Below are 20,792 nucleotides of genomic sequence, written 5' to 3'. Positions count from 1 at the left end.
AACGAGGGGACCACCGATGCATAATATTTTCCTGATGAAATATAAAAATAAAAGCTTATGAAATTTATTTACAATGCTTACTTTTCATATTTCTTTAATTGTGACTTGAATAAAATAAAAGTTTGAAAAAAAGTTTTTTTTTATTTATTGAACATGATTTTTGCATCCATTAACCCCTCGGTCATTTCGGTTTGTTTTGGTTTTTTGACGTTTGTCTGCTTTTTAACTGGGCTATGGCCCAGTTAAAAAGCAGCATAGTTAAACAACACCCAGTTACCGAACAACTACTGTATTCAATAATTCTAAATTAAATTTTCTGGCAAAAAAATTCTAAGATTTAGAAATAGAAAAATTCAAAGGTCAAAATACAGTACTTGTTCGTTAACTGGGCTGAGAACGTAGCCCAGTCACCGAATGCTGCTCGATAACTGAACAAAAAATAATGAGGGGACCACCGATGCATAATATTTGCCTGATGAAATATAAAAATAAAAGCTAATGAAATTTATTTACAGTGCTTATTATTCATATTTCTTTAATTGTGACTTGAAATAAAATAAAAGTTTGAATAAAAGTTTTTTTATTTATTGAACATGATTTTTGCATCCATTAACCCCTCGGTCATTTCGGTTTGTTTTGGTTTTTGACGTTTGTCTGCTTTTTAACTGGGCTACGGCCCAGTTAAAAAGCAGCATAGTTAAACAACGCCCAGTTACCGAACAACTACTGTATTCAATAATTCTAAATTTTAAAATTTAAAAACTCAAAATTTTGTCGATCATTTTAAAAGTTTTTAATTTGAAAATAATGAAATACAAAAAAAAACAGAAATTTAATTCAATTTAACTCGGTTTTTATTTGTAAATAATCAAGTTACAATGAGTTCATTTAAGTGCATAACAGAGTTTTGGAGTTCTTTTCAGCTGTGTGTTACATCATAATTCAATCGAAGGAATTATTACTTTTAACTATTGTTATTTTTATTATAATTCAATATTGACACTTTACCATAATTTTGGCATTCGTGTAATTTTTAACTATTGGATAGACAAGAGTAATTCAAGAATTTGAAAAATTTAGAGATAAAACATAAATCAAAAATTAAATCATTTTAAAATTTAAAAAATCCCAAATTCAAAAATACTAAAATTTAAAATTAAATAATTTTTAAGCTCAAAATTTCCAAAAAATCGGAACTTTGAAAATTTAAAACAGTTTGTACTCTATTATTCGTCATCGCCATAATTCCATAAATCTGAGAATGTGGGCTGATAAAGTGATAACAGGGGCGATTAGGGACACATAGGGCGTAAAGGAACCCTCGGGACAATTATGCGTAGAAACACAGAAATCGGTCGGAAAATTTCAATCGCGTTTTTCTCAGTTGCACTTATTTGAACATGGGACAATTATGCGTAGAACGGCAGTATAGTTATAGGCTTAGTGATTTTTCACGCTCAAAAATAACAAACAAAAGGAAAGCGCCTGCTCATTTTACAATCTTTTGTTTTTAACCCTTTAAGGCCTGATGGGTCATTAGGGTGTAATAACAAAATCGATTTTCCAGCACAACAATTTTTCAGTTCCTTTTGGGGTCCTAAATAACTCCCCAAACTTTGAGAAAGATTTGTTAAGTCCTCACATTGCACAAAGCGATTCAATTTTCTATATAAATTTGTATGGGAAAAACCATTTTTTTGAATTTTGATATTTAAAAAATCCACGTTTTACGTGGATGTGCGTTACTATTACACTTTGAAAATGTTTCAATCCTCCCATACCATACACAGCAAAAAATCCGATGGTAAAATCGCATGGAAAAGCATGCAAATCACCTTCGTCAAAATAAACACTTAATATTACACACTGCATGTACATTGACAAAACTCAAGCTTTGTACAAGAGAGCACAGAGGCATCGAATTGTAGAAACATAATATAAATCATATTTTAAACATTTGTTGACACCGGAATTTAAATGTACCAAATTGCGTATTTTTTTAATGCTTTTGTCGAAAAGAACAAAACAAACTTTACAAAATTCTTAAATTTGGCATAAAAAATTACTTATCAATTCTGAGATCCCGGGAATTCCAGTTCAAACACTTTTTACTTATCCCAGTAAAATTAAATTGTATGATGCTCAATTAAATCTCAAATTAAATAAAAAAAAAAATGGACACTCAATGTAACAATTCAGTAAGGTTTCATATTTACATACGCTGAAAAAAATACATGGACGTTCGGATATATTTTTGCACCTTTTCGCTGGGACTTAATGTGATAATTATTGATAAATTGTTCGTAAAAGTGGTTGAAGGTGCGCCCAAATTTTTCTACATAACTTTTAGCAGTTAGCTGCAAGGGTGCGTTGCTGCTTGCACTTACTGATGAATTATTTTTAAAAGTGTGCAATTTGTGCGCAATTTTCTATTTCACTCAAAGCGATTAATTACAGAACGTTGTGTTAGTGTTAGTTGGTTAAACAAGTGTTAAGGTGCAAGTCATTATGCGATATGAGTAATATGAGAGTTATGATGAATGATTAGCTTGTCCCACAAAATAAAAATAGAAAAACAAATCATAGAAAGAAAACACCATACAGACCCGCAAGTTGGTTAATTTTTTTTCATTGCTCATTTTTCATTCAGTTTAGTTTCATCAGGTTAATTTTTGTAATTACAGAACATAATTTTTGTTTTCTCGCATTTCATTGTTATTTTTTTCATTTTCTGCTGCATTTCCACTGTGCTTGAGAGGTCGAGAGGATGCTCCTTTTCCGCTACTTCACCGGCAATGATTTTTTTTCCTTCTTTTGTTTTTGATCAGTTTTGTAATTTAGCCTTTAATAATTATTTGTTGTTGTTGTTTTTTGTTTGTTAAAGAACACTATTATGTCGATAGCCCATTTCGGATGTGAGTGTGGGTGCTGTGCAGCGTGTGTCGGTGTCGGAAAGAGTGTGTGTTGGTGATTTCGGTGTTGGTCGATCGCTGGTTCACATGTGTATTGGTGTGTGCTTGGGAATGTTTGCTCGATCACGCACGCACACTACGATTGATTGCGTGGTGGTGGTGGTGTTGCCGCCCTTAAAAGAAACGTTACTTAGCTCTCTACTCGCTAATCATAAGTACAGTCAATTTGCTTAGCAGTGTGTGTGTGTCTTGAGTTGTTTTTTTTGCGTGTGATGGTAACCTCTTTAAATTCGCTATACAAACGAGGGATCGACACTAATACATCGACGAGATTTCCCTGCAGCGGCTTGCTCTCTGCTCGTGTGAGTGATTGGATGTTTGTGAATGTTGTCACTAAATGTTTTTTGTTTACGTTATTAGACGCCTATTTGTTGCTTTATTAATGTATAGTTTGCATTAGCTAAGATCGAAAAAAGTAACATAATTTGTGAACCATGATTGCACGTATGATAAATCTCATGTTCATATGTATAGTACTGCTTTTGATATATGTTACAAATACGAATTTGTAGTAGTATCAACACATGGTTTGATAAGAAGCTTTAATTTAAGTGTTGACGCTTCGAAAATTGTTTTTTTTTCTGTTGCTCAACAAACTTCAAAGCAAAGAAAAATTCCCTCTTCTCTTACTCTCTTTGTTATTATCGCTCACTCTCTCTCTGCTGCGTTTCACCTGTCATTTGCGTCGCTCTCGCGATACTCCATTCTATCTTGAAGAGAGCGAACCTGCTCTAAATTCTCAGAGCACGAAAACGTGATTCTGCCAGAGAGAGAATATTTTCGTTTTTTGCTCAGAGTAAAATTTGTTCTTAGTTCCGTAAAGAAACATTTTTCTCCACAATGGAAATTATGCATTGTTTTTTTTTCTGAGGACGCAAGGGGTAATAAAATACTGTCCACATACATAATAATAAATACAGACGATTCTCTCGCATTCACATCGATTATTCGTTGAACGATTGACTTTGAATCCACTTTTGAACACTTAGATTATATTACGGAATGCCGATATATTATTTTTCTGCGGAAAAAATCACATCAAATCAGAGAGTGAGAGAATAAAGTTCTGCTAGTTTGAGGGGAGGAAAAGAAGAGTCTCTTCCGAAAAGTTGAGAGGGAGAGTATTTCTACAGAGGAGAACGAGAAAGCTCCCGGGGGTTAAAGAGTGTGTGGTTGTGAAAGCGTGGTCACACCGTCATAAATAGTTTTTGTTTTTCTTTCCCTCTAATACTATTATTTCAATTAATAACTAATCAACTAATTGCTATGATCTGACTTTTCTCTCGATCGAAAACAACTTGCGTTTTACTTGATTTAATTAATACGATATCGGCCCTAGTCGAGAACGATTACATTCTGGTTTTGTGTTAGTGTATGTGTAAGTTCGTCTTTCTTTTGTTTGTGTTAGTGTGTGTCCTGGTTTTCCTGCAATCTTTGCTAATCGATAAATATATACTTGTTTACTTTTTCAAAGTCTCATAACAATAACTAAATCGATAGAGTAAATATATATTTTAATATATAGCTAATAATATCTTTTTGTTGTTTTCTTGATGTTCAGTGTTTTGTTTGTCATTCCTACTTTTTTGTTTTTGTTTGTTAGTCTGTTCAAAGTTTATTGTTCACGTACTCGGAGCGTTCGGTTCAGTTTAAAGTTTGAGGAATTCTGTTAGAGATTGGATGTCGAGAGACTCTTCGAAATAGACGATATTATTCTGTACTAGTTTGTGTGAGTTTCGATTTCGTTCGGTGTATTTGGTTGTTGGGTAGTGTGAGGACGTTTGTATGTATGTTAGCCTGTCCCATTTTGAGGTCATGTCGAGGAATTTCAGGTGCTCACTTCTTAAATGATAGATTATGATGTTAGGAACAATGTTTTCTTAGACAAGAAAAAATAATAAAATACTTTCTCGCACCCCCTAGTCGATTTACTGAAAAAAGTCACTTTTTTGAACAAATTTTCTAAAATCGCTTGGAATCAATACAAAAACTGTTTCGATCAGGTGTGTATTATCTTCAAACGATAGGTTTTTGTCCATAGATTAAGATGCACTATCAATATTGGACCAAAATTTAAGTTTTTGGACTCTCCCAGGCGGATTTGTGTCGAAAAAATCGCATTTTTTCGAAACTTTTTTCAGAAATGTTCATTTAATTTAGGGTAGCCTATTTTTCCCAGTGAAACCAATACATGCAGCTTGTAGGAAATTTCATGGCGAACATTTTTTCCTCTGAGAAAATGCAATTTCGACACTCCAGAGCCGAGATATTTGAGTTTTAGTGAGGAAAAAAGTGACAATTTTCAAAATTTCTCAGAATTCAGAAGCAAGGCCTACTAATTACACGATGTAGCAAGCATATGTCTCAATGGTCAGGGTATGCTTTTTTATAGTAATTTTGGCCGCTGAATCCGAATCTGAAATCAAATTTCGTGTAAACAGTGATGTTTTGGAGCTACACCCTTTTGGAATGTTATTTGCGTGTTTAAGAGGCAGTTTTTGTAAATATTGATCGGTTTGTTTTAGAGGTCGTATCAAGGTGCTCCGATTTGGATGAAACTTTCAGCGTTTGTTTGTCTGTACATGAGATGAACTCATGCCAAATATGAGCCCTCTACGACAAAGGGAAGTGGGGAAAAAATATAAAAAATCTTAAAATTAAATTGCTCGCATTTTAGTAAAACTTCATCAATTCCCACTCTCTTAGATGCATTCGAAAGGTCTTTTGAAGCACTTCAAAATGGGCCATAGGCATCCAGGATTGGTTTAACTTTTTCTCATAGCTTTTGCAAATTACTGTTAAAATGGTTTTTTTTAAACCTCAATATCTTTTTGCAACAGCCTCCAACACCCATACTCTTTTAGTTCAAAAGATAGGTAATTTCATGGACTATAAGCCTACGGTAATAACTTTTTGGCCAATCACAGTTTTTCTCATAGTTTTTCGATTTTTCTATAACAAACATTTTACAACGTTAGTTATTGTCCTGTAGGCATCCATAGCGGCACTTTTTAGTCTCACTTTTGTCATATTTGAAATCCTCAGAAAATTCAAACTTCAATGCCCGTTTTATCCCACTTCCCTTTGTCGTAAAAGGCTCATATTTGGCATGAGTTCATCTCATGTACAGACAAACAAACGCTGAAAGTTTCATCCAAATCGGAGCACCTTGATACGACCTCTAAAACAAACCGATCAATATTTACAAAAACTGCCTCTTAAACACGCAAATAACATTCCAAAAGGGTGTAGCTCCAAAACATCACTGTTTACACGAAATTTGATTTCAGATTCGGATTCAGCGGCCAAAATTACTATAAAAAAGCATACCCTGACCATTGAGACATATGCTTGCTACATCGTGTAATTAGTAGGCCTTGCTTCTGAATTCTGAGAAATTTTGAAAATTGTCACTTTTTTCCTCACTAAAACTCAAATATCTCGGCTCTGGAGTGTCGAAATTGCATTTTCTCAGAGGAAAAAATGTTCGCCATGAAATTTCCTACAAGCTGCATGTATTGGTTTCACTGGGAAAAATAGGCTACCCTAAATTAAATGAACATTTCTGAAAAAAGTTTCGAAAAAATGCGATTTTTTCGACACAAATCCGCCTGGGAGAGTCCAAAAACTTAAATTTTGGTCCAATATTGATAGTGCATCTTAATCTATGGACAAAAACCTATCGTTTGAAGATAATACACACCTGATCGAAACAGTTTTTGTATTGATTCCAAGCGATTTTAGAAAATTTGTTCAAAAAAGTGACTTTTTTCAGTAAATCGGCTAGGGGGTGCGAGAAAGTATTTTATTATTTTTTCTTGTCTAAGAAAACATTGTTCCTAACATCATAATCTATCATTTAAGAAGTGAGCACCTGAAATTCCTCGACATGACCTCAAAATGGGACAGGCTAATGTATGTGTGTGTCTCTTTGTTTGTGTAGATGCATAGTTGTCGAATTTTTGTTGCTTCATTCTGTTCAATTGGTTAAGTTTCGCTTATGGTTGCGTAAGGGATCTAAATGATTTTTTTTGTTCACTTCAAACACGGCTATGCTTTGTTACTTTTTGTTTTGTTATAATTAGTTAGTATTTTTAAACTGTTAAGAAGCTATCGCTAGATGATGTTCACTGTAAGATAGAGAGTTCGGTAACACGAAAAAGAAGAAAGAAGAACGTTTCGGTAAATATTGCAGCTGATCTTTCAGGTGGGAAAAACGTACATGGCACTGCTCGACTGAGCAGCAAACAAAAAAACACGACAACGACAATACGAATTCAGGGCAAATCAAAAGTTTCCTAACAAGCACAGAGGATGGCTACCGGTAAGGAGAAAATGCAGCTACGTTTTGAAAAAAACTTGAATATTTCAAATAAAAATAGGCCAAAATAACACAAAATGCAAAAACAAGAAAATTCTAAGAAGTATCGCTAAAAATGGTTTGCAAATTTGACATTTGCTCCAAAAAGCCTCCAGCGATGCGTCAAAATTAAAGCTGTATTGGTGGGACATTCTCCCTGTACCCATTGTCTTTTGAAAACAGTAACATAACCAAACTTTTCGGCACCCTCAGCAAACGTCAAATCAATACGAGGTGGATTCGCTAATTCGAATTTCGTTACTTCGAATGTCCGCTAACTCGAACACTCGCTAATTCAAACGTATTCGAATTAAAAAGCACTAAACCGTCAAAACCAGATGTCAAACTGATGTTGACGTTTCAACCCCGTTGTTCGACAAATTCCGAACACGTGGTTTCAAGCTTTTGACAGCTGTTAGTCATTAGCATTTACATTCGAATAAGCGAATCCGCTCAGTACAAATTGCTGCCGGATCTTTTTCCGGAACTCTCCCGGAAAAGATCCGGCAGCAAATTTGTATGGTTTGACGTTTGCTGATGGTGCCGAAAAAAGGTAAACAAATCACTTTGTGCATCAGCCACTACCCAACCAGCCCAAGATATGTTGGTTATATAAGGTGGGGTTTTTAGCTGTCAAATAATAGTGGGTTTTATATGGAAAATATTTGCAACTGCAAAATTTTATAAACACGAACAAATCTTTGAAAAAAGTTTGAGTTTTTTTTCATTCTATAAACAATTACAAAGTTATTTGATATTTTTAAATTTAAGACTGGTCAAACATAACTTCTGTGAGCTTTTGCTGAATAATGATTTAAATATGAAACAAAAGCTATACAAAAAATCAAGTATAAAATTAATCTGTTTTTTTTTTTCAAGCAGATTTTTTTTGTGGAATTTTACATGAGCAGTAAAAATTTAAAAAGAATCTGGAAATATTTACATTTGTTCTACACGTTTTCAAATGATAATTTTCGTAACAAAATAGTTTTGCCAAATTTGGACTTATTAGGAATACAAAATAAAGCCTTTAAAAATGCCATAATAGTAACAATCCTGCGAATGTTCTCATTTTCTTCTAAAAAAATTCTTGAAAATTAAGTTCTTGGAAATTAGAAAAAGAGGAAATGTAATGAAAATGGTTGAGAACCACTGGACTAAAGAAATCAAATCTCTTTTTAATTCTGCTATTTACAAAGTTTAAATTTTTTTATGATTTCAATAACTTTTATTGCCCACTGATTTTTTGGGAAAATTTTGGAAGAGGTGTCTACTTAAAACTAAAACATATAAAAAAATTTAACATTTTTCAATAATTTTAGTTTTTTTGACTTGTTTTAGGAAATTCCAAAGTACAGTACATACCGCATTTTTTTTCAATTCTTGCAAATTTTTATAACTAGAGATTGCAAAACAACTTTTTTTCGTACAGCTGTTGAAACCACGGCTTGTAATTTAGACTTTTTTATTTTTCTTTTGGTCACCCCATGACACGATTTTTAACAGTTGAGTAACGGGAAATGGCAGCGATTTAAAAACTATTTATTAACTTCGGATTCTTGAGCACGCTATCAAATCGGGCTTCCAATTTTACTTAAAAGTCCCATTGACACCAAATTTGTATCTCCTCACACACTTCGATATTTTACCGAATTCGGTGAAGTTTACTGAATTTTCAAACGGTAAAATGGGCGTAAAATTGAACGTTTGGCCCGTTTGAAATGCTGTTGCTGAGAAATCGACATTAGAAAATGGCGGGTTGTTTGAGTGAGACTTAGAAAACATCAATTTTCCTGTTTTTTAACCTTTGCATGGCAATATCTCAGCAACTATGGGTCGTATTAACAAAGTTCAATAAAGCAAAATATAGAGAATTTTCTCAGCTTTTCAAAAATATTTTTTTCAAAGGTGGGCAAACATGGGCACTAATTTTAAAAAATGAAAAACTGAGACTATTTTCAAAAAAGTTACCTAAAAATGGTTATAACTTGAAAACGGTGCACTTTATTAAAAATTCACTAAAGTACTTTTTGATTGCAAATTCAATTTTACATCGAAAAATGAAGTTGAAAAATTTTTGCGACCAATATTTCGATTTTTTGAAAAAATCTGAATTGATTAAAAAAATCATAACTCGGTCAAAGATTTTTTGCCCATTCTGGAAATTTCTGAAAAGTTGGCAATTTATGTCCTCTAAAACATATCAAAAAATAAAAAAAATAAAAAATTGTGATTTTTTGCAAATCAAGTTTTAGTGACAAAAAGTTAAATTAAAAATCACCAAAATTTTTTTTACCGTGTATCATTTTTTTTCAGTGTAGTCCATATCCATACCTACAACTTTGCCCAAGACACCAAATCGATCAAAAAATTCCTTCAAAAGATACAGATTTTTGAAGTTCATTTCATTTTTGTATGGACAGCTGCCAAATTTGTATGGAAAATTTTATGGACAAACTAATGATGCAAAATGGCTTCTTTGGGCATACTGAAGGCACCAAAAAAGTTTCAGTCGGATTAAAAAATACAAAAAATAAAATTAAAGAAAAAAGACCGATTCCGTAGAGAACTGCTCAGATGGCCAAAATTTTTCCTCCAGAGCAAAGTTGCACGGAAATTGAAGTTGGTGAAGAATGGCCCACCACCGATTTTTTTTACAGAATCACAATCTTAGTGTAGCTTTTAAAATACGATTTTTGAAACGCTTTTTTTAATTCTGGAGTACTAAGTTTTCTTTCTCAGTAATCAAGTTTGATGAATATCTTAAAACAACCCTCAACGAATAATAAAGAATGAATGATCAACATGAGGTAGATGGTATTTGATGACTTCTACAAGTGTGACCGATTAGTAAGGGTTAAAAAATAAAGTAAAACACAAGATTAATAATGCTTTTATTAGTTTTTGCTACACAACTGGATCGGTTACTGGTTACTGTGAGTTGTGGTGGTTTAGAACGCACTACTCTCTATTGCACTAGCGCTAATACCATTCAGTGGATTAGATAAAATGTTAAAACAGAGGGAAGATATTCAGGTGCCATGCAACTAACAAGTACTACAAACTAAAAAGAAGAAGAATAAAAACAAAACTCTTTGGTCGCTAGCCAGAGAAGGATCAAACGATAGATTGAAAACCATGCAACAGTGGGTTATTTGAAGGAAGAAAGAAGGTGCAACTAGGTCCACCTAGGTTTTGTGCCAACACGAAAGATAATACGATTATTGACAATCACCTTATTGTCGAAGTCGGCAAAGTTGGCGAATCCGCCGCCGCCGCTGCTATCGCCGAACGCGTCCGTCGCGGGTGGGGCCGGCTTGGTTGGGGTCGGACCCTACGGGGAAAAGATGCGGTTGGTCGTGCCGCTCGGACCACAAAAGAAATTTTGGACTCACCTGCAGTGGTCTCGGCGGAGCGGGCCTTGGCGGAGGTTGTTTCGCCTTCTTGGGCGGCAGGGCCGGGCTCGGTGATTCCGGCCGGGGCGGGGCCACCGATCGGCTCGGGCTGGGCGTGAGCGCCTGACTAGCGTTGGTTGGGGCGTGAAGTATGGCAAACGGATCGCAACCGAACTCGTCCTTGGGGGCCTGAAAATTGAAATGATTTTCGAAATTTGTCTTCTTCGAACTTGTACAAAAACCTTACCTCAGCGGCCGCTGCCCGCGTCTCGGCAAACGGATCGGCATGGCCTCCACCACTTCCAAACGGATCTCTCGGCTTGTTATCGAACGCGTTGGCAAAGCCATCATCGAAACCGCCGCCACTTTGGAAGCCATTGTTGGTGTTCGTATCGAACTGGGTCCCGAATCCGTTCGTCTTGAAATCATCCCCAAAGCCGGTCTCCCCGTCCGAAACCCCACCGAACCCGTTCGCGGCAGCCGCCGCCTTATTATCTCCGAACGGATCGCGCTTGTTGGCGTTCTCCACCTCTTTCTCTTCGAGGGCCTGCTTGGCCTCGCGGAACTCGGGCTCGATCTTGAGCGAATAGTCCGACACCAGCGACGGATCGTTCGTGTCGATCGCGTTGCGGAACATGGCCAGCGCGTCCGTCATCTGGCGCTGGTACTCCTGGATCTGCGTGACCATCGCCTTGACCTGGCTAATCTCCAGCTGGGTGTCCTGCAGCTGCGACGTGAGCCGATCGACGTCCTTGGTGCACGAGTTGTACTCTCGCTCCAGCGCTTGCTCCTCGTCCTTGAGCTTCTGCAGCTCGGAACGGCGCGAATCCAGCTCACCTTCCTGATCCTTCAGCGTATCTTCCTGCTTCTGGCATTGTTCGCGAATCTTGTTGACCTTAAAGTACGGAAATAATTAATTAGCTCAAAAACTCAAAGGTTTAGTAAACATTCAACATTGAAGAGAAGTCGCCTTCGACATCCCACCACCCAACAACAAAAAAAAACCCACAAACCAAGAAAAGGAAGCACATTTTGGACAAGCACGCAAGCACACACGGCTGGAATTGAAATCGAAATGGCAAATGAGAGATGATTTGTATGCACGATGCGCGGCGGTGTCTGTGCATTGCATTGTGTTGCAGGAATGTTGCGCAGTAATAACTAACCAAAACTGGAAGTTGCGAATTTTTGTGTCGTGCATTTTTTTCCTTTTTTTCAAGGGGACTTTCGTTCCAATCGTGTGTGTTGGCGTTGGTCAATGATATTTTGGTGTTGTTTTGCTCTTATTTCAAAATTTATTCTTGTTTTTTTTTTTAATTTCAGTCCTTCCCAACAAGTCTCTTAGCTCTCAATATTCAATTGGGTGTAATATTGGGAGGAATGTTTTGAATATTTTAAATTTTTTAAATATGCAAAATAATAAAAATTCTAAAAACGATGAAAAATTAAACAAAATTTTCAGAAATATATTTAAAACAATTTAATCTAACAAAAATCTGATCAACTGGATAATCGAATCATAAAAAATAAAGTGTTCTGGAAACAAGAAATCTAGGATGGAAGATCCAAGATAAACGCTCGCATAAAGTCCGTAGTAACAATTCAATAAGGCGAATCTGCGTTTTTAAACAAGCAGACTATCCCCCTCTTACTTGACTAAACTGTCACTTGAGCAAAAGGGATACACTGCCTATTTACAAGCGCAGATTTGACCTATTGAACTGTTACTACGGAAGTCATGATCGTTTCGACGCAAACGTCACGAAGTTGAAACGAACGAAATCGAGCTTTGAACTCAAGCGGCTGCCAGTCACGAAGGCAAATGCTCTCTTTTCTTTTTGCTCATCTCACATCCCTCTCTCTTGCTTGGTCGTGCGAGCAGTCATTTGAATGCATTCATGGGAGAGGTGATCGGAATTTCGGTAGAGTGTCAAAGAGTGCTCTGTACGAATGTATTTTTGATGGCAAACGCGGTTTGTTTGCCTTAACAAGTGCAACGCAAAGTTACTCATAGTCACTTGACTGTCACCATTCACGTAGAGCCCGTTCGTTTGAAATTTTACCGAAATGCCGATCACTTTCCCTAAGGCCATTAGGGTGTAATATGGTTGTATGGAAAAAAAACAAGTTTTTAAAATTTATTGAGCATAGTTTGGGAACGATTGGTTTAGTCTTGACTTAGCGCAAAGCAATTAAGTTTTTTTTTTTGGAAATTTTTATGGGAAAACAAATCTAGGATTTGGAAAATTATAAAATTCACGCTTCACGCCTTCCTCAAAACTGGTCTAATACGTGATTTTAGAGCAAAAAACACTATTATGACCGGTGTTGAGGAAGCTAGCCCCATACTCTCACCGGGAAAAATGTAAATCACCTACCAGAGCATCCGAATATGAATCCTGTGTTAGTACAGCGTGAAACGTGAATTTTATAAATATCAAAAAAAAAAAACTTTTCCATACAAATTTCCATAGAAAATTGAATCGCTTTGCGCAAAGTGAGGACTAAACCAATCGTTCCCAAACTTTGGGGAGTTGTTTGAGACCCCAAAAGGAACTGGAAAATTGCTGTGATGAAAATTCGATGTTGATATTACATTCATGTAGATTAGATAAGGTAAGGAGGAATTTCCGGCTGTCAAAAAAAAAGTTTGCACGAACAGTGGATTTTATATGGAGATTTTCAGAAAAGTAAAATTTGACTATTTTCGGGCAGATTTAACCGGATTTTTTGCTGAATGGTTGTTTAGCATGCCAAACTGAACCAAAAAACGTTTTCAAAACAAACAAAAAAAAATCTGTAAAAAATAAAATTAATGGTAAAGCGTATTTTGGTCCCTTTTACAATACAGAAAAAATCCGGTGAAATATGCCCAGAAGTAATCAAACTTTCACTTTTCTGAAAATCTACACAAAAAAATCCGGATTCTTTTTTTGTATTTTTTTTTTTTTTTTCAATAGTTCGTGGGTTTCGCTAACTATTTTTTTTACAGCTGGGAAACCCGCCTTACCTTATCAAATCTATATGCCTTGCCCCATGACTGCATTCAAATGATTACTGTCACCGCGCAGCAACGTACGGTCAAGAAAGAAAGAGAGGTTAAGGTTCTAAAAGGCATCATTCCCAATCGGCCATTTGGCGGCCATGTTTATTTCAATTCAATAAGGCTTTCTAGTCACAAATTTACCAACACATTCAAAGTATGTTTGCATGACAGCTGGACGTTTGTTTGCATCAGGTTTCCTATCTCTTTCTAGCAAAAGTTTTTTGTCAGGCGACTTCTAGCTGGTTTTTTTGACTGGCTGCCCGATATGTCAGACAACATACTTCGCAGGGCTGTGACAGCTACAGCTCGATCATTATTTGCATCAGGACACTGTGACGAGGAGTTCGTCATTTTTGAGTTAAATTATATTTTTTTCACTGGGCCTAGAAAGCCTTATTCCTTGCCTTATTCAATTCTATTTTTTTTTTATGAATTTTTCAATCCGGCTGAAACTTTTTTGGTGCCTTCGGTATGCGCAAAGAAGCCATTTTGCATCATAAGTTTGTCCATATTTTCCATACAAATTTGGTAGCTGTCCATACAGAATGATATTTGAAAATTCAAAAATCTGTATCATTTGAAGGAAATTTTTGATAGATTTGGTGTAAGTTGTAGGTATGAAAAGATCTAAACTGAAAAAAATGATACACGGTAAAATTTTTAAGTGATTTTAAATTTCATGTTTTGTTACTAAAACTTGATATGCAAATTTTATTTTCTGATGTAATGCCATACTTTTCAAAAATTTCCAGAATAGGCAAAAAAACGTTGACCGAGTTATAAATTTTTGAATGAAAAATCGAAATATTGGACACACAAATTTGTCACATTAATTTTACAATGTAAAATCGAATTTGCAATCAAAAAGAACTCAAGTGAAATTTTGATAAAGTGCACCGTTTTCAAGTTATAGCAATTTTTAGGTAACTGTTATTAGTCGCAGTTATTTTTTTTTTTTTTAAATTAGTGCTCATGTTTGGACACTTTTCAAACTTATTTTTGAAAAGCTGAGAAAATTCACTAAAAAAAGAACTCAAGTGAAATTTTGATAAGGTGCACCGTTTTCAAGTTATAGCAATTTTTAGGTAACTTTTATTAGTCGCAGTTATTTTTTTTTAAATTAGTGCTCATGTTTGGACACTTTTCAAACTTATTTTTGAAAAGCTGAGAAAATTCACTAATTTTGCGTTTTTGAACTTTGTTGATATGACACTCAGTTGCTGAGATATTGCAATGCAAAGATTTAAAAACATGAATGTTTTCTGAGTCTCACCCAAACAACAAACCACTTTGTAATGTCGATATCTCAGCAACTTATAGTGGCTCATTTCAATCAATCAAGACTAACATTTCAACAGGACGTAATATTGAATGTGAGCAGTTCTCTACGAAATCAGTTTTTTTTATTATTTTTAATTTTTGTATTTGTTAAACCGGCTGAAACTCTTTTGGTGCCTTCGGTATGCCCAAAGAAGCCATTTTGCATCATTAGTTTGTCCATATAATTCTCCATACAAATTTGGCGGCTGTCCATACAAAAATGATGTATGAAAATTCAAAAATCTGTATCTTTTGAAGGGATTTTTTGATCGATTTGGTGTCTTCGGCAAATTTGTAGGTATGGATACGGACTACACTGGAAAAAATAATACACGGTAAAAAAAATTTGGTGTTTTTTTTTATTTAGCTTTTTATCACTAAAACTTGATTTGCAAAAAAACACTATTTTTTTTATATGTTTTAGAGGACATAAAATGCCAACTTTTCAGAAATTTCCAGGTTGTGCAAAAAATCATTGACCGAGTTATGAATTTTTTAATCAATACTATTTTTTCAAAAAATCGAAATTTTGGTCGCAAAAATTTTTCAACTTCATTTTTCGATGTAAAATCAAATTTGCAATCAAAAAGTACTTTACTGAAATTTTGATAAAGTGCACCGTTTTCCAGTTAAATCCATATTTAGGTGACTTTTTTGAAAATAGTCGAAGTTTTCCATTTTTTTAAATTAGTGCACATGTTTGCCCACTTTTGACAAAAATATTTTTGAAACGCTGAGTAAATTCTCTATATTTTGCTTATTGCGACTTTGTTGATACGACCTTTAGTTGCTGAGATATTGCAATGCAAAGGTTAAAAAACAGGAAAATTGATGTTTTTTAAGTCTCACCCAAACAGCCCACCATTTTTCAATGTCGATATCTCAGCAACTAATGGTCCGATTTTCAATGTTAAAATATCAAATATTTGAGAAATTTTCCAATCTTTTCAAAAACAATATTTTCAAAATTTTCAAATCAAGACTAACATTTTAAAAGGGCGTAAAATTGAATTTTTATGTCCTCTAAAACATATCAAAAAATAAAAAAAATTAAAATAGTGTTTTTTTTGCAAATCAAGTTTTAGTGATAAAAAGTTAAATAAAAAAATCACCATTTTTTTTTACCGTGTATTATTTTTTTTCCAGTGTAGTCCGTATCTATACCTACAACTTTGCCGAAGACACCAAGTCGATCAAAAAATTCCTTCAAAAGATACAGATTTTTGAATTTTCATACATCATTTTAGTATGGCCAGCTGCCAAATTTGTATGGAAAATTATATGGACAAACTAATGATGCAAAATGGCTTCTTTGGGCACACCGAAGGCATCAAAAAAGTTTCAATCGGATTAAAAAATACAAAAAAAATTGAATGACCGACCTCCTAGAGAACTGCTCATGTGTGGCCCTTTAGGAATGTTAGTTTTGATTAAAAAAAATGAAAATATTGTTTTCGAAATGGAATTTACATGGAAAATGAGTTTTTCTAAAGAAATATGAAAAAATACTTCTAGAGAATCGTTTCGGGTAGAAGATCAAATAAACAAAAAAACATACAAGGTATTAAAAACAGAAAAAGAAAACAAAAGAAGTCAAGTAAGCTGAATAAAATTCAAAAAAAATCAAACGATTTAGCAAACAAAACCGAACCAAAATATCACTGAGCAATGCAACGTTAGTAAGGAAGATACAAACATAGGATTAAAAGTATAACAACCAATTGCAAACTAAACAAAAGACAAAATAAAAACAAAAGGTAAGACAAAATAATAAAAAAATAAACCAAAAACTAACCTGCTCTCGAGCAATAGCAATCTCCGCATCTACTTCAACTCTCTACACGGTTTTTCACGCAAGTTTTGTTTTAAGAGCACACACAAACACCGTTGTTATTTCAAACCGAACCGATTAACGAAAAACCAAGAGGCAAAATAAAATAAAAATATGGTTAGGAGTGTACAATCCCGGGCACACGCATCGAAATGCAATCTACTACGTTTGCACTCAGGTGTGGCGTACACAATTTGCTTCCGACTGTTTTTGGTCAGACGGAACTGTGCCGCCACCCACGAGTGCAAAAAATGCTGAAAGGTCAAGGTGTGATTAGCGCACTTCCCCCCTCAAATTCCATGCGATTAGTGGGGTTAATACTTTCCACTAGATTCAAGTGGATTAATTTGGTTAGTTATCATTGCATAATCTGCGTGCAACGTTTGTGCTAGTGTCTGTCAGTAAGCTGTGTTATTTGTAGTGTAATGTTAGCGCGCAAATGAGATAATAGTGAAAAAGGTGCGATAAAACCTTTTAAAGCTGATTATAGACTAAATAAAGATCAAATGAAATAAAAAAAGAAGCAGTCACTCTCATACCTGGTTCTTGAGGTCGTCCAAGCGTTTCTGCGCCTCGCCCTTCTGATTCTCAAGCTGCTTTAGCGTGGCCGTCAGCGTGTCCTTCTCGCTCTGGAAAAGAAAACTCAACTTTTAGTATTTGACACTCGAAAACTTATGTTTTGGGACAAACTAACCTGCAAGCTACGCTCCTCGCCGCGCTTTATTCGCACGTCGGCCTCCTTCTGGGCGACCTCCTGCTCCATCAGGCGCCGCTCCTTGCACAACTCTTCAATCTCTTTGGAAATCATCTCTAGCTCTGGATTGTTGTACGTTGGTTTTGGTTCCTGCGAAAGAGAAACTCGTTACAGCTTGCTGCACCACACCAGGTTTGCGCAAGTTCTTACCGCTGCGGCAATTAGTGAGCCCTTCCGCATGCCCGGTGGAACCATGTTCGGCGCGAGCACCTCCGGTGGCGGGATGCCTTTCTTGGCGCGGTCAACGAACCACATCGCCAGACAAAACTCCTCCAGGCGCAGCTTGCCGCACTGGTTGGTGTCGCACAGGCCCCAGATCTGGGCCAGCAGGTTCTGGGGCACGCCCGACTGCAGGAATACTTCCTTGATTTCGAACCCGGATACGAGCCCGTCCCGGTCGGTATCACTCTTGTTGAATATCTCCTCGTAACGGCAGCGTTCCAGCGTGGATACGACCCAAGCGTTCGGATCACCACCGCCGGCCGGAATGAGTGGAACCATCGGCGGAATGGCCGGCGGCATGGCTGGTCGCGTGACCGCAGGAAGAGGTGGAACCACCGGTGGCGGGGCAATGTCTGTCGGGAAGTTGGCCACAAAGCCGCCATCGCCGCCGAATGCATCGAAGCTGTTATTGTTGACCGCTGCGTTGCGTTGGAGTTGTGGCGGCAGGGTCGCCGGAATGGCTCGTTTGTCCAGTGCTTCGTACACCAAATGCATCGCCACGCAAAACTCGTGCTTGTCCAGGCTGCCGTCGCGGTCCTGATCGGCGAGGTCCCAAATGCGCCCTAGCGTGTCCACCGGCAGCTTCGAATTCATCAACGTCGAGCGCACCTTCGCCCCCGGCAGCAACCCCCCGGAAGGACCCAACGACTCAAACAACTGCTCGTACTGTTGCCGCTTCTCGGGCTTCATCGACCAGTCCGTGTTCTCCGTCGCGACCAGCTTGACCTGGGTAGGAACCTTCGGCAAGTCTCCGACCCGCGGCGGCTTCCCCAGCACGTTGTAGATGTTCTTCATGTTGATATCGGATCCGTCCTGGGCCAGACCAATCAGCTTGAGTGCTACGAAGAAGCCATCCTTGTTGAGGAACCCGCGGCCGGTCGGATCCGACAGGTCCCAGATGCGGCTCAGTACCACATCGCTTAGTCCGGATTTTTTGAGAAATTTTGCCGCTTCGAGCGCCCCGATCTCATTGCTCTCCTTTGGGTCGAGCTGTGAAAGGTAAAGGCAGACACGGATATCAGGATTAGTGGTTGTAGAGTGTGGGGAAACAAAAAATATCAATAATATCGATTTTCACTCAGCGGAGTTGTTGCTCTCGCGTAAAGCTAATCATGTGAGGCAAGGTGAATGGATAAAATGCAGTGCTGCCAAAATGGTTTTGGGTGATGAAAATTGCAATTTTTAGACTTATATATTTCGATTATTTACGATTTGTCAACTTTTTTTTCCAACACTAAAATTTAGTTTGGAGGAATAATTCGCAATTCGCAATTTTCAGTGTAAGAACGGGCCTTGACCGATCTTATGCACTAGGTTCCCGACGAACACGCACTGCCCTTACACCTACATCTCACCCTTGCTCTGAGTCAGTACGAGCAGCACGCTAGAACACGCTTTGAGTGTTCGTGCTAGGCATGCACACCTTCTTTTCCGGTTACGCATTTTAACTCGGCCGGGGGTGGTACATTACGTAGGGTTTGATGTAAGTATAAGCGCCTAACCATTTAAAGTATGCCTATCAACTTTCATTAAAGCAAAAACTGTTTTATTTTTAGTTTGAATTCAAAAACTAATTGTTATTTACTGTGTATTGTTTTCTCCTGAAATCTTCCCTATTGTTGAGTCGTGTTTATCTGTTGCTATTTCTTTTGTCGCGGTGTTTTGTTACAATTTTTGGTCCTAAGCATGTTATAAAAGTTTACCAAAAATACAATAGTAATATTTGTGTTAATCCTTTAACCATCCCATAAATTGAGTAAGGGCTCGAACCTCACTTGCTTAAGAAAAAGGTGAAGTTTCAAAACAATGAAGGAGTGAAGGAAACATACTTTGTAAAGAATCAATAGTAAAAGGAAGATAGTAATTTATGAAGTAGATATAGAAATTAACAATAGTTAATAAAAAGAGGTAACAAACAAGCTTAGATTATTGTTATGATGGGACATTTACAGGGAAGATGAGAAATTATTCAAATAGATACATAAAGAAAAGGCACATGATAAACAAAATTGACATCGCTGCCAAATTAAGGGAAAGCAGATAGTTTGTTACAGCAGCATCAATTGGTAAAATAGAGTGGAAAAGCGTTGAGAAATAAGAGAATCAAATACGTAAAATCGAAATCAAATGGAGGATAGTAAACAGAAGCCGTTTTAGAAAAACAGTGAAACAAAATAAACAGAAGATAGCTGTTAGCTGAAATGGAAAAAAGAAAACCCCGTTCTGCGATGCTAAGGTATATCCACAGCAGTTGACTCAACATACTGCGAATCAAAACAATACCGTCTACAATCACAAATTACTTCCCTTTCCCACATTGACGCGCCCCTTTCTTCTAGCCGTCTCTACTCTGACCCTCGCTGGTCAAAGGTTTACGAGTCGTTTCCACAGGCCACCAGCTAGGTTACACCTTGTCATCATGATGACTAAACCAAGCCAACGTGGAGGTAAGAAAATAGGACACTTGCAAGGAACCAGAGCCATACTGTTTTGTCCAAACAGCACTACGGATGTAGTTGGGCTCTTTCCGGGATGTTCCTCGCCTAGGTGTGTCAACCGACGAGTATCATCAGTATCATGTGCACCCTTGGCCTGCTAGTTTGGAGGAATAATTAAAATAATTTTAATTTCATGACTTTGTTTAGTTAAATTGATTGCGAATGCGATGTTTGACGTCTTTCTTGCCACTTTTTAATGAGATTGAAAATTCCTTTAAATATTTATCGATTTATGGATTACCGATTTTTTTTTTTGCATTTCTTACTAAAGAAAGGTACAGGTTTTACTTTATGGCCGGACATCATTTTCATGTTCGTAAATATGACGATTCAGCATGGATTTTAATCGAAAAAATCGCTAAAGAATCACACTGCATCGATTCTCGACGCTTCG

General features: G+C 36.7%; 1 protein-coding gene across 1 annotated transcript in view; it reads right to left on the bottom strand.

Annotated features, from left to right (window-relative positions):
- Window positions 1–20,792, bottom strand: part of LOC120422362 (epidermal growth factor receptor substrate 15-like 1) — a 30,608-nt gene that overhangs the window by 3,886 nt on the left and 5,930 nt on the right. Inside the window, exons 2-8 of the mRNA XM_039585773.2 lie at window positions 17,829–18,890; window positions 17,619–17,768; window positions 17,464–17,553; window positions 16,889–16,930; window positions 10,975–11,622; window positions 10,728–10,916; window positions 10,568–10,666 (exon numbers count right to left, since the gene is read on the bottom strand). Coding sequence (XP_039441707.1) covers window positions 10,568–10,666; window positions 10,728–10,916; window positions 10,975–11,622; window positions 16,889–16,930; window positions 17,464–17,553; window positions 17,619–17,768; window positions 17,829–18,890 — 2,280 coding nt within the window. The remainder of the gene's footprint in view (window positions 1–10,567; window positions 10,667–10,727; window positions 10,917–10,974; window positions 11,623–16,888; window positions 16,931–17,463; window positions 17,554–17,618; window positions 17,769–17,828; window positions 18,891–20,792) is intronic.

This window comes from Culex pipiens, chromosome 2 (genome assembly GCF_016801865.2).
Source record: "Culex pipiens pallens isolate TS chromosome 2, TS_CPP_V2, whole genome shotgun sequence".
In the NCBI taxonomy this organism is placed as follows: domain Eukaryota; kingdom Metazoa; phylum Arthropoda; class Insecta; order Diptera; family Culicidae; genus Culex; species Culex pipiens.
This window is presented reverse-complemented; position numbering and strand designations above follow the sequence as displayed.